At 35.7% G+C, this 14,557-nt stretch overlaps 1 protein-coding gene across 1 annotated transcript in view; it reads left to right on the forward strand.

Moving 5' to 3' along the window:
- TTN (titin) overlaps positions 1-14,557 on the forward strand; it is a 328,387-nt gene that overhangs the window by 208,016 nt on the left and 105,814 nt on the right. The window contains exons 177-191 of the mRNA XM_044669742.1: positions 356-634; positions 1,701-1,976; positions 2,090-2,229; positions 4,688-4,814; positions 4,919-5,182; positions 5,535-5,801; positions 5,972-6,235; positions 6,328-6,467; positions 6,628-6,754; positions 6,881-7,147; positions 7,455-7,721; positions 9,104-9,370; positions 9,464-9,603; positions 10,565-10,691; positions 11,563-11,705. Coding sequence (XP_044525677.1) covers positions 356-634; positions 1,701-1,976; positions 2,090-2,229; positions 4,688-4,814; positions 4,919-5,182; positions 5,535-5,801; positions 5,972-6,235; positions 6,328-6,467; positions 6,628-6,754; positions 6,881-7,147; positions 7,455-7,721; positions 9,104-9,370; positions 9,464-9,603; positions 10,565-10,691; positions 11,563-11,705 — 3,095 coding nt within the window. The remainder of the gene's footprint in view (positions 1-355; positions 635-1,700; positions 1,977-2,089; positions 2,230-4,687; positions 4,815-4,918; positions 5,183-5,534; positions 5,802-5,971; positions 6,236-6,327; positions 6,468-6,627; positions 6,755-6,880; positions 7,148-7,454; positions 7,722-9,103; positions 9,371-9,463; positions 9,604-10,564; positions 10,692-11,562; positions 11,706-14,557) is intronic.

The following is a 14,557-nucleotide window of genomic DNA, read 5'->3' on the forward strand; positions in this document are numbered from 1 at the left end:
TAAGTAGTAATAGTAGTATGGTAATAGTAGTAATAAGAGTAGTAATAACAATAGTAGTTCTACTTAATAATAGTAGCAATAGCAGTAGCAGTAGTAGTAGTAGGCAGTGGCATATAGTATTACAGAAATTGTAGTAGTAGTGGTGGTGGTGGTAATAGTAGTAGTAGTTATCATCATCATTGCATATCAAGGATTGCTTTTTTCTTCTCTCTTTTTATGTCTGGTGCTTAGTACAGTGCCTAACACAAATAGAAGCTTTATCAATGCTAGCTGGCTGACTGACTATAAACAGTGATTTAGTACTTCTAATTTGGTGAAATGTAATAGAGCATAATATTTAAATTTTCTTCCACAGAACTTCCGGTGCGTTTTGTAAAAACACTAGAAGAAGAGGTCACTGTGGTTAAAACACAACCATTATACTTGAGCTGTGAATTAAACAAAGAGCGAGATGTGGTCTGGAGGAAGGATGGAAAGATCATTGTGGAGAAACCTGGCAAAATTGTACCAAGTGTCATTGGTTTACTTCGTGCCCTCACAATTAATGATGCAGATGATTATGATGCTGGAACATACACCGTCACTGTGGAAAATGCCAACAATCTCGAGTGTTCATCTTGTGTAAATGTAGTAGGTCAGTACTGCTTGGGGGGTTTTCTTTCATGCATCTTGGAGTGAGAGTGAAAGAGTGGGACAGCTAGGTGGCTCAGTGGATAGAGAGCCAGGCCTAGAATTAAGAATTAAGCCTAAATATCCTATTCATACTTCATTCCTACAAAAGATTTCTTTACCTTCCTAATAAAGATATCTTCAATGCAGTTAAAATACCACTAAAATTATTTAAATGTACATTAAAGTTTGCCTTTATATTTAAAGCAACATATCAAATCATGCCTTCTCCCTTCCACTGAGGCAGCTGGCAGACAGTGGACAGAGGGCCTAGAGTCAGGAAGAATCATAATCTTGCCTTAAATAACTTAGTGGCTGTTTGATCTTGAACAAGTCACTTGAACTACACTTCCCAAATTGTAAACTGGGGATAAAAGTACCAACCCCGCTGGGTTGTTGTAAAGATCAAATAAAATGTCCAGTCATTTTTAGTTGTTTCATGACCCCAAGGGGTTTTCTTGGCAGAGATACTGGAGTAGTTTGCCATTTCCCTCTCCAGCTCATTTTATAGATGAGGAAACTAAGGCAAACAGGGTGAAATGCTTTGCCCAGAATCATCACAACTAGTAAGTGTCTGAGACTGGATTTGAACTCAGGAAGATGAGTCTCCCTAACTTCATGCCTAATATTTATTTAATATTTATAAAGGCACTTAGAACAATGCCTAGCACATAGCAGCTATTATATAAATGTTTATTCTCTTCCTTCTCTCTTATTCAGACATAGCAATGCATTGCTTTATCCCTGCCCCCACCAACATTCTAATTGTCATGTATGATATTTATATCTAAAAAGCGCTGAAGTCTTTACCTTCACGTATGCTTTTCATCTATTTGTATCATCCTAAATCCATGTACCAGCTTCATGTCTGTATTTGTTTCCTATTGCATAATATCAGTTAGTAGATCATAATAATGTGAAATTAGTAAATGCTTAATAGATATTGAGTTTATTTTAAAGTAATTACCAATGAGGTAATTTCATTCAATAGCTTCCATACTAATTTTTTTTACAATTCCTTTTGAATGCAGAAATCATAAGAGAATGGTTGGTAAAACCTATAAGAGACCAGCATGTGAAACCCAAAGGTACAGCTATTTTCACCTGTGACATAGCAAAAGATACACCAAACTTTAAGTGGTTCAAAGGGTATGATGAAATTCCTATGGAACCAACTGATAAGACTGAGATTCTGAAAGATGGAAATCATCTTTACCTCAAAATCAAGAATGCCATGCCAGAAGATATCGATGAATATGCAATAGAAATTGAAGGGAAGAGATACCCTGCAAAGCTGACACTTGGAGGTATGAGTATTTTCTATAAAATTACCCTTTCTACAGCATCAATCAATTAAATACAATAAAATGAAGAATGCTTTCATCTAAAATATTATGGGTCTCACCCCTGCCCATTCCAGATCGTGAGGTTGAGCTACTAAAACCAATAGAGGATGTGACAATTTATGAGAAAGAAAGTGCAAGCTTCGATGCAGAAATTTCAGAACAAGACGTTCCTGGAGAATGGAAGCTGAAAGGAGAAGTTCTGAGACCTTCTCCTGTGAGTAATTTCAAAATTAAAAGTGTGTTTCAAGGGGGCAGCTGGGTGACTCTGTGGATTGAGACACGATGGGAGGTTCTGGGTTCAAATATGACTTCAGACACTTTTCCTAGCTGTGTGACCCTGGGCAAGTCACTTAACTTCCATTGCCTAGACTTTCTTGCTTTTCTGCCTTGGAGACAATACATAATATTGATTCTAAGATGTAAGGTAAAGTTTTTAAAAATATGTTACTTACAGCAGGAGGATAATATATGAAAAGCAGTGTGATGCAATAGACAGAGTATTAACTAGTCTTAGAGTTGGAAGACCTAGGTTTGCCTGGCTCTGCCACCCACTAACTGCCCTGCCAGATAAATGGCAGAATGGTGGGTCCCCCTTAGCCAACTGTTTAAGGTCTGGCCTTCAATTTCCTCATCTTTATAAATGGACATAGCGGACATTCTGAGAGGGAGGCAAGGACATAGTAGCCCCTGCCATGTCTGACAGTGTTGTTTCAAGGATCAAATGAGATAAAAAGTACATGAAATTTTTGACACTGCCCTCCCCTAGTTCTGTGTGACTGACCTGTCTGATGCTGCTCAGTATCCTTTACTGGATCATGCTTATCCACTGTGGGTCTACCCAAAGCTTCTGTCCTGGATCTCCTTCTCTTTTCTTCCCATGCTTCCACTTGGTGACTTCATCAGCTCCCACAGCTTTAATGATCATCTCTGTGCAGATGGCTCTCCAGATCTCCCCAGTCTCTTTCTCGAGCTCCATTCTTGCATCATTGATTGCCTAGCTTTCAAACTGGATAGCCTGTCAACATCTCAAACTTGGTGTGTCCATCTTTCTTGCTAACCCAACCCCCTGCACAGAATTTCCCTATTCCTGTCCTTCCACATTATCCTTGACTTCCCACATTCACTTCATCTATCCAATCAGCTGACAGTCTTGTTATTTTTATTTCCATATTCCCCATTGTATCTCCCCTATGCATCCATCCATCTCTCCACTCATACAATAACAACCTATATTCAGACCCTTTAGAACTTCTATTGCAATAGTTTCACCTTACCTCAAGCCTCTACTCATTTTAATACATCTTCCACATAATTACCAAAGTGATTTCATTACTGTTATTATTATAATTTTAATGATTATTATAATAGTGTATATTTACCTAGTAATTTTAAAGGTTTGCAAAGCACTTTGCTGAGATAATTTCACTTGATCCTCAAAACACTATGAAAATACTCAGGCAGATAGAGTTTAGATGACTCACCTAGAGTCATGCAGCCAGTAAGTGACCGAGACTGGATTTGAACTTAGGTCTTCCTGGCTTCAGGTCCCAAACTTTACCCATTGTGCCACCTAGCTACTGCATTCAGAGGTCTGATCATGTCACTCTTCTATTTGATAAATTCCAGTGGTTCCATCCTGTATCACCTCTAAGATCAAAGGTAAACTCCTCTACTTGGAGCTATTCATCACCTGGCCCTTCCTCTTTTTCCAGACTTTGTATACATTATTTCCCTTTACACACACCAGTCTACTTACTACTGCAGGTGGATGGGCCCCCATTTTGCACTGGCACACCTTTGCACTAATTTACTCTGATACCTGAAATTCACTTACTCATTACCTCTGCATCTCAGAATCCCTTGCTTCCTTCCAAATGGAAGTCATGTACCACTTTCTACATTAAACCTCTCCTGATCCCCAAAGTGCCTTTCTTCCCCAAACTAACTGAATTAAATATATATATATATATATATATATTCTGTATACACATGTAAGTCTACATAGAGTTTCTTGCATTAAAACATAATCTCTCGAAGGTTAGGGACCATTTAATTTCTGACTTTGTGTCAGCAGGTCCTAGTATAGGAATTCCCAGATAATAGGCACTTAATATTTATTGATTGGTTCATTGACATAAAAGGAAGGTATTATTCAATTCAAAGAGCCTTTATTTTTTCTACTAGTGCCTAAAAATGAAAAAACAGAAATGAAGACAGCTCTTGCCTTCAAAGAGGTTCCATTCATTACTTATCTTACCCCGATACTTGTTGGGGATGTTGTAGAGGGAATAATTGAACCAGTTTATATACTGGTCGGATCTGTCCATTGAGGTCCTTTCCAACCCTTTTCCTTCTATTGTTTAAATGACTACACAGTATATATTTTGAATGATAATATTTTAAATTATGTCATTACTTCTGCATCAACCTAAAGAATTACCTGGAACATTAATAATTAAGTTCCATTGGACCACTAAAATTTCAAAGATAGGTGGTGGTTCGATATAGAGCTTATAAAGAATTTTATTATGTGTGAACATTTATTAAGAGGTGATTTTAATTTGTTTTTCTATTAGATATTTTTTTAAATCTATGTATTTTCATTTAATGCATTTCTCTAGCAATGTCCCACTATTTACCTAGGGTCTAACAAAACTGTGCCATTTTTCCAGACTTGTGAAATCAAAACAGATGGAGGGAAACGTTTCCTAACATTACACAAAGTCAAATTGGACCAAGCTGGGGAAGTCTCTTATCAGGCATTCAATGCATTTACAGCTGCCATTTTGACTGTGAAAGGTACAAGACTTTTAGCTTTCACTGAGAATACTTTATTCTACCTTTCTCTATATTCCTGAAATATTAATTCTTTACATTTTTTGTTTTGTTTGTTTGTTTTTCAGAAATTGAACTTGACTTTGCTGTGCCCCTAAAGGATGTTACTGTTCCAGAAAGACGGCAGGCTAGATTTGAATGTGCTCTTACAAGAGAGGCAAACGTTATATGGTCTAAAGGACCCGATATCATCAAAGCCAGTGATAAATTTGATATCATTGCAGATGGAAAGAAACACATTCTTGTCATAAATGATTCTCAATTTGATGATGAGGGAGTCTACACAGCTGAAGTCGATGGCAAAAAGACCTCAGCCAGGTTATTTGTGGAAGGTAAGTTACTATTCATATATAAGTTTAACAAACTACACATATGTGCTCATGAGGTCTGAACATCATGAAATCTGTGTCACAGATTAAAAAGTTATCCAGGAACATTATAGTCATGCTTAATTATTAGACTATCCATATTTTATATGATTACTTTCCCCATGGGAGATACATATGAGAAGACAAAATGCCAAGAAAAAATTCATTCATTCAGTGGTATTTGTTGAGCATGTATTATGTACAAGTCCTACTGCTAGGCACTATGGTATCTAGCTTTCTTTTTGCTTTGCTTTCCAAGGTGAAGGATCGAATTTTTGAGGTATGCAGACATTTATTCTTCATTTTTACATTTTAGGTATAAGGTTGAAATTCATGTCACCTCTGGAGGACCAAACTGTGAAAGAAGGAGAAACAGCTACTTTTGTCTGTGAACTCTCTCATGAAAAGATGCATGTAACCTGGTTTAAAAATGATGTCAAACTCCACACAAGCAGAACAGTGCTCATCTCTTCAGAGGGCAAGACTCACAAGTTAGAAATGAGAGAAGTGACACTTGATGATATATCCCAGATAAAGGCTCAGGTCAAGAACTTGAATTCCACTGCCCATCTAAAGGTCTTAGGTAACGTGAACTGATTTTAAACTGTTCTATGATTCAAGATTTTCAATGATAACAATTCTGAATGTTTAAGAAATTTTGGGATAGATTCTCATCCTCTTGCGTATGTGTGTGTGTGTATATATATACATATATATATATAACCTACTTCATTCTGAATGTGTCTCTTACAGAGGCTGATCCATACTTCACTGTGAAGTTACATGATTATACTGGAACTGAGAAAGATGAGATTGTCCTCAAATGTGAAGTCAGCAAAGATGTGCCTGTAAAGTGGTTCAAGGATGGAGAAGAAATTACCCCTTCCACCAAATATTCCATCAAGACAGATGGCCTGCGGCGCATATTAAAAATCAAGAAGACAGAGCTTAAAGATAAAGGAGAATATTCTTGTGATTGTGGGACTGATGTAACAAAAGCCAATGTCAACGTTGAGGGTGAGTTCCAGAGAAATCTAAATCTGACATAACCTGAACCTCATAACTGATTCGATCAGGTTAATGAAACTGTGTATTTTTTATCATTTTAGCTCGATTAATAAAAGTGGAAAAACCTCTATATGGAGTAGAAGTGTTTGTTGGAGAAACAGCACGCTTTGAAATTGAACTTTCTGAACCTGATGTTCATGGCCAGTGGAAGCTCAAAGGAGAACCTCTGACTGCTTCTCCAGTAAGCCCAGATTACTTGGGAGTTTGGGGTGGAAAGTGGTATTTGCCAGGTTGCTTAGATAATACAAGATATGCTCAAATGAAATTCCTTTGCTTGACTCAAGCATCAACTTATGAAAATTGGCCTTTTCCTTTTTCTCTCCAAATCCCCGCCCTGACAGGACTGTGAAATCATTGAAGATGGAAAGAAACACGTTTTAGTCCTTTATAACTGCCAATTAGATATGACAGGAGAAGTTTCCTTCCAGGCTGCCAATGCAAAATCTGCAGCTAATCTTAAAGTGAAAGGTATGGTTAACCTACCATTGATGGTTTCTATGTTCTTAGCAAAATGTCCTTGTAAGCCCATGAATAGAATGGGCCTATGAATGGGAGCATATTGATGAACCTACTTCTTTTGAATTTTTGTCATAGAACTTCCACTCATCTTCATTACCCCACTCAGCGATGTCAAAGTCTTTGAGAAAGATGAAGCCAAATTTGAATGTGAGGTATCCAGGGAGCCCAAAACATTCCGCTGGTTGAAAGGCACTCAGGAAATCACAAGTGATGACAAAGTTGAACTTATAAAGGATGGAACCAGGCACTCAATGGTTATCAAGTCAGCTGCTTTTGAAGATGAGGGAAAATATATGTTTGAGGCTGAAGACAAGAGAACAAGTGGCAAGCTGATCATTGAAGGTTTGTCTTTATTACTTGGTGCTTTTGAAACTTTATTTTTTGCTTTTATTTCCCTTTAAGTGTTTTTCCCTATTATATATAATACATTATAAAAATCTGGACTCAGATACTTACTGGCTGTGTGGCCCTGGGCAAGACACTTAAACTCCATTGCCTAGTCCTTACTACTTTTTTGTCTTAGAACCAATACACAGTATTGATTCTAAGAGAATGTAAGGGTTTTAATAATAATAATAACAATACATTATAGGGAATAAGGTATTTCCCTAAGTGTTAGAAAAAATAATTTTTTTTCTTTCTGTTTTAGGAATTCGTCTCAAATTCCTCACTCCTCTCAAGGATGTGACAGCCAAAGAACGGGAAAGTGCTGTGTTTACTGTAGAACTATCCCATGACAACATCCCAGTTAGCTGGTTCAAAAATGACCAACGACTGCATACCAGCAAGTTGGTTTCAATGCATGATGAAGGCAAGACTCATTCCATCACATTCAAAGACCTCACTATTGATGACACATCCCAAATCAAAGTTGAAGCTATGGGGATAACTTCTGAAGCCAAACTTACTGTGCTTGGTAAGTGGCTGGTAAAAGTCTATTTTTGTTGCATTTCTTAAATTATCAGTTTGGGAGGGGGAAGGCTTGAGTTTTTTTTTTTCAAAATATTTTTCATCTAGAAAAATGAAGGTATTTCATAATGAAGTATCTTGCCCAAACCAGCAAAATGTCCAGTTGAAATCAGAATTATAATCTAGCAGTAATTGTGCTGAATTATACCATCTTTTAATGAGGAATTAAAATACCCTCTATCTGCTAGCAGTGCGTTTTCAGAGAATTTTTTTAGCTTGACATAATACATAACAAGTGCTAATAAACCTAATAATTTATTCTTTTTTCTCATCCCACTTTTGAGTTTAATACCAATAAGTGATTATAAAGCAAGTATTGGACAATAGAAGTAGACTAGAATACTATTCTGAGCATTAGAAATTAGAATCCTGGTGTAATTAGGTTAAATGTAATTCTCTTTAACTCACTTAAGATTTATAAGGAAGCCTATGGAAACTATTGTGAGAATATTTTGGATCAATGGTAGCTAGGTGGTATAGTGGACAGAGTAGCAAGCCTAGAGTAAGAAAGACCTGAGTTCGGGCCCAACCCCAAATACTGTGTGACTCAGGGCAAACCATTTAACCCGTTTACCTGAAAAATGGGAATAATAATAGCACCTACTTTGCAGAGATGTAATGAGGATCAGATGAGACGCTTTTTAAAAAAGTGTCTGGCAATGCTTTATAAATGTTTATTCCCTTTCTTCCCCTTCTAATTCTGAGTAAATCTAAATTTAGGGGAAATATGGTTGCTTTCTTTAAGTATTTAAAGGGTTATCCTGTGGATCAGGAATTTTATTTGTTCCACTTAGCTGAAGAGAGCAGAACTAAGGAAAGACATGGGATTTTCAGTCACATTTCAACTTTATGTAAAGAAAAAGTACTCTAAAAGTTAATGCTGTGCAGAAGAGGAATGGGCAGACTTAGGCAATACTTGGCCTGCCCGTCTTAGAGGTCAAGTGGAAGTACGCAGTAAAAGGGTGACCATTTGTGGGAAATGTTAATGCTTAGGTATAGATTACTATATAAGATGCCTTCCCACTCTGTTTCTAAATAGACCAGCCAAGAAGTTAGTAGCAAAAAGATATCTGGCATTACTTTTCCAAATAGATATTAGTATAAATCCATTAATAAATGAGTTCAGTTTTCATACATATTCAGCTCATTGATTCCCTTTCCAGATTTTAAAATTATCTTTTACATATGAATATGTAACAGATATTGGGTAATTTACTATTTGCTTAATTTTAAAAGCCTTACTTCTGTGAACTTCATTTGAGATTTTCAATAGAACATTTATTTTTCTAAACAATTAATAGTAAAATTTTGCTTGTACCTTATTTACAGAGGGCGATCCATATTTTACTGGAAAACTTCAAGATTATACTGGAGTAGAGAAAGATGAAGTAGTCCTGCAGTGTGAAATCAGCAAGGCAGATGCACCCGTGAAATGGTTTAAGGATGGAAAGGAAATAACTCCATCTAAAAATGTTGTCATCAAGGCAGATGGCAAGAAGAGAATGTTAATATTAAAGAAAGCCCTGAAATCAGATATTGGCCAGTACACCTGTGACTGTGGGACTGATAAGACCTCTGCCAAACTTGACATTGAAGGTGAGATCATGTTCATTGTGTTTTACTCCCATTTTCTATGTTCTTGTTATTGCTAACAGCTAATGGCATTTGTTGACCCTTAAACTTTTATAGATCGGGAAATTAAGTTGGTACGACCTCTGTACAGTGTGGAGGTGATAGAAACAGAGACTGCTCGCTTTGAAACTGAAATCTCTGAGGAGGATATCCATGCCAACTGGAAACTGAAAGGGGAGCCGCTACTCCAGACACCTGTAAGAATATTTTTGAACTTGTCAACACCACACTGAGAAGCTGAGTGAAGCAAGGAGGAGACTTGAGAAAAGTTATAGTGCAGGGAGTTTAAAATGACAGGAGATTAGTTTCCTTACTAAATTTTGAGCCAGAGAAGCTGACCTGAGTTTATGAACAAGGGATTGAAACACATAACCAAGTCAAGTTGGGGATATTTTTTCACCTTATTCTAGCTTATTTTTTCATCTGTAAAATTTAATATTTTCCACAACTAGTGAGAAGTATATTTAACATATTTGAAGCCTCATTGAAAATGACAGCAGTGTACTTTTTTATAAAATTGACTTCATGACTTAGCAATTCTAGTCTAAATGATGCTTGCTGAGATAACACTAAGGGGAAAAGGCAGTGAAAAATAACTTTCGTAACCAAAATCTGTATTGCTGCTATATGGCAGAGGGCATCACTGGCTACCACTGATGATGATGATGAATGTTAGCATTTATATGGCATCTTCAATGTGTTAGGCACTATACTAAGCACTTTCTAAATACCTCATTTGATCCCCACAACCTGGGGAAGTAGGTATTAGCCTCATTTTACAGTTGAGGAAACTGAGGCAACAAAAGCTAAGTAATTGTTCAATGTCTAATAGTTGTATTTGAATTCAGGTCTGCCTAACTTCTAGCCCATTGTTTTATCCACTTCATCACTGAGGGTTATTAGAGTGGCACAAGTCCAACATTTAATGTCAAGGTTATTAAAGAAAATAATTCTACACTTAATTTTTGAGCCAACGTGATATATGGGATGTTGATAATATATGAGTGAATTTTTTGAAAATTCTTATAATAAGATTCAAACAAATGCTATACTTTAAATGTAAAGAATCATTTCAACTTGTCATTTATTGGTAGCATTTATAGATATAAGCCTTGAGAAAATTCCAAACAAATTTGAATTCATTTCCTTTCCTTGTAGGATTGTGAAATTAAGGAAGAAGGCAAAATGCACTTCCTCATTCTTCATAACTGCCGGTTGGATCAAACTGGTGGGGTGGATTTCCAAGCTGCCAATGTCAAATCTAGTGCTCATCTTCGAGTTAAACGTAAGTGGTAATCTTGGTATATATGCTACCCAAGTGAGAACTATGTATTAATCTTCTTGAGAGAAGTAAGACGCTTGGTAGAAAATGTGAAATTAGTTGAATCATAAATTTTAGCAGAGGCAGGCATTTAAAGGAAATCATTTAATAAATGCACTTGTTCTATTCTACTTATGCATTAGTCATTTTGGGAAGAGTCTGGTTCAGTTTCCCCTAATATTTTTGCTTAAATTTTTTTTAATTAACTGGTTCTCAATTATATCCTTTATATAGTAAAACAGAATTAGTCTATGTCCTCATCATTAATAGTTCATGCAGAACCATAGAAGTCAATACAGAATGAAAATCCTCACCAATATTCCTAAATTTCTTCATGTTTTACATGACAAGTTGAAGTAGAACTTTTCCAAAGAAAATTTTTGCTATGTTGGCATTTCAGACCAGGATTAGAGGGTAGATTAAGCTGACATCTTTGGAAGGTGCTAAGAGTCTGATGGACAAGGACAGGCCACATGGTTGTGGGCCACTTGTCGTCTTCCAATCCTATTTGTAGTTATTTTGGAAGTCACATACCTTATGTAGCAAGAGCAACTTGGAGCTTGGCAGAGAGACAGATGCAGTGCAGATTTCTTGCTGACTTTGTCATCATAAAGAAAGGGGCCTTACAAATAGAGGCTCTCCAGTGACCAAACCTTCCCTCTGCTGAATCCTTGGGCACTATGTTCATTTAAGAGTGTAAATAGCTACAGCATTATGGTGTTTTCTCGACTGAAGAACGCCACCATGTAGATAAATAATTAAGGAATAGTGGCGAGGTTTTTCCTCTTAAAAAAAAAAATGAGTAGTTCAAAGACATTGATATTTTCTTCCAAAGCTCGAGTGATTGGACTACTGAGGCCTCTAAAGGATGTAACAGTGACTGCAGGTGAAACAGCAACTTTTGATTGTGAGCTATCTTATGAGGATATCCCAGTGGAGTGGTACCTACAAGGAAAGAAGCTAGAGCCTAGTGAGAAGGTAAAAATTCTTATTGTTGGAGACCGTAATCTCCTTTTCCTTTTTTTCCTTTCCAACATTCTGCTTCTCTCTTTTCCTTATTTATTTTCCAATATTCTGTTCCTCTTGAGTTATTGCTCCCTCCTTCCTTCTTTATAATCTCTTTATACCTTTTATCTGTGTATTTCCTATGCCTTCCAACTGCCAGTTCCAACAAACTCTTGTTTGTTACTGGTTTCTACCAAGTCACTTTTGACTACAATATACATTTGCATTAAAAATATTTATGGCAAAGTTTGAGTATGAAGGGAATTCGAAATTTCACAAGTAATAATTTGCTTGACACATCAGGGAAAAAAAAAGACAACTAAGTTCTCTCTGCCTAGATAACTTGTTTAGTAATATATACTGAGTTTAGTGATTTCCTGATTCTTTTCATGCCATCTTGTATTCTGCATATAAGGGGATTAAGAGGCTTGACATTCCATTTCAGGCAATTGAGTAAGTGGTAGAGATAACTTCTGGGCAGATTTGCTCTTCTAGTGTTTCTCTGAAGCTATTTTTAACCCTCAAGTGCTTAGCACTCTGAGAAGCTTGGAATGCAAATCAGGTACTAAAAGATCATCTGATGATATTAGCAAAATTAAATTAGTTTTCAGTTGTCCAGATGTATAAAGAGATACACTTTACTTTTGTCAAAATATTAAGAAGTTTTGATGAACTTTCGGTCTTTTGAGTATTAGTAGTAGTCTCTATTCTTTGTATATCTGATGTCTATACATGCAAAGGGAAGCCAAAAATTAATGTAATTGTCCTGGCAATTCTCTTAAAATCCCTAAACTATTTGACAAAAAAAAAAACACTGACAAGCGCAACTTTTCCAAATAATTTCCTCATTCATTTTACTTTGTATAACTGTTAGAAGAAAGCAATTCATAAAGACATATCCAGGGCAGCTATGGCATAAAGTGCAGCATATTGTCCACAGATTTTTCAGCATTTCAAAAACATTATAAAGTATTACTTCAATTTAAATCAGATTTCATTTTGATTCCTTAAGTAATAAAATTAAAGAAAGCTATTATTTGGAGAGGAAGCCCTTAAAAATGATTAAAGGATTAGGAAACAAAACTTAGGAAGAATAGTTTAAAAAAACAGGATTATGTCACCAAAGAAGAAGAATATAAGTATAGGAAGGTCACTTCCACATCAGGTGGACACCAGTTGTTCCCTGTTTCCACCAAGGATCATACAAGACAGAAAAGGATTTGGTTACAGCACGAGGGTTTTAGGTTGCCTAAAAAGAAAGAATTTCCTAATGGCGAGACTTATTAAACATTGGAATGGGTGACTGTGGAGTTCTTGAAAAATAAGAAATTCTTTTGTGTCTGGGATAGTCTAATTATAGCCATGTCTAAAAGCAAAAGAATGGCTTTGATAAACTCATGATCTCTGCCAGCCTTTTCATTGATTTGGTTAGGAGAATTCTCTTTTAAGGGAAAATGTCCATTCTTTGGCTCAGGGTATCTTTTTACCAAATGAAAAAGGACTTTGTGAAGAAAAGCTTAAATAGATATCACAGAGGCTTATTAATGCTAATATTAAAAGAACAAGTTTAGAATATATAATATTAAAAACCTTAATGATTAAGATATCTTTCATTGCACACTTGACTGACTTTGAAGAACACTAACATATTAAACTTGGTGCAGTGACCAGAAGGGGTGTTACCTGACACTAATCCTACTTGGCCCCTTTGTGTCTCTTTCCATGTGGGAATTTAAAATCCTTTATTCTGCTTTTCCAGCCTCTGTGGATTTGCTTTTAAATTGCTTAATAGATTTATTTAAATAGAAATGTTAATTGTATTTATAAGTAAAGAAATTATGTTACATTTCTAGATTTGCTTCCTTTAAATGGATTCTTCTCACAATCACTTGTTTCATTTGCTTACTAATTTTTATCTCTTTTATCTATACTTATGGATCTTTTAAAAAGATTATCAGCCAAGGGAATGTAAATTATGAGAAAAAGAAAGAGAGAGAAGGATTACTATAACAAAGTGTCTTCTGGTTTCCTGTAGCCCATAGTCATTGTCAAGCAATGAAATTTAAGTCTGTTTCAGATAGTTTCAAAGAGAAATATTAGTGCTCATTATGGTTATAATGACCATGTAACAGCTTTATAGTACTAAGATTTAAGCAATAAGATAGAATAGAGTAATAATTTAAGCAATAGAATAAAATAATTTTTCACTATAACATACAAATAGTTCACCATAAAATCTATACTGATATATATCTATATATGTATGTAGTTCTCTTTAGAATATATATGCATATATAATTTTTTAAATCTCATATCTTATATACTTTTAATGAATGGATCCCTACTCCTCAACCACCCCCTCAGACAAGGGCCTCAAGAATGCATCCTTTAAAATGTTTCAGTTTGCTGCAAATTTACTATGTACTATGTAAAAACTTATTATGTACAAGCATACTTGACAGTATGAGGTAGTTGCAGATGTAGAGAAAATACTAAAACATTGAAGAAACTTACACTGAAAAATACCTTAAAGGGAGATATCTACTATCTGTATTTAGATTGTAAATGTAGCTCCTTTAGAAACAATCAAATTCCACGTACCACGTATTAGTTTTTGAGATTTATGTTGGGCTCACTACAAAAATATGTTCTCTGACCATGTCTGCTTTGTCATTATTTAATGCCTTCGGGACCTAAGTATACTTAGATAGTGCTTTCTCAAGACAAGTCAAGTCAATTAGTGTGTATTAAATGTCTGCTTTGTGCTAGACATTATTCTAAGTTAAGAGGAGTTAAAGGCAAAAAAAGTCCCTGTTCTTGAGGTA

Source organism: Gracilinanus agilis, chromosome 3 (assembly GCF_016433145.1).
Source record: "Gracilinanus agilis isolate LMUSP501 chromosome 3, AgileGrace, whole genome shotgun sequence".
NCBI classification, from domain to species: domain Eukaryota; kingdom Metazoa; phylum Chordata; class Mammalia; order Didelphimorphia; family Didelphidae; genus Gracilinanus; species Gracilinanus agilis.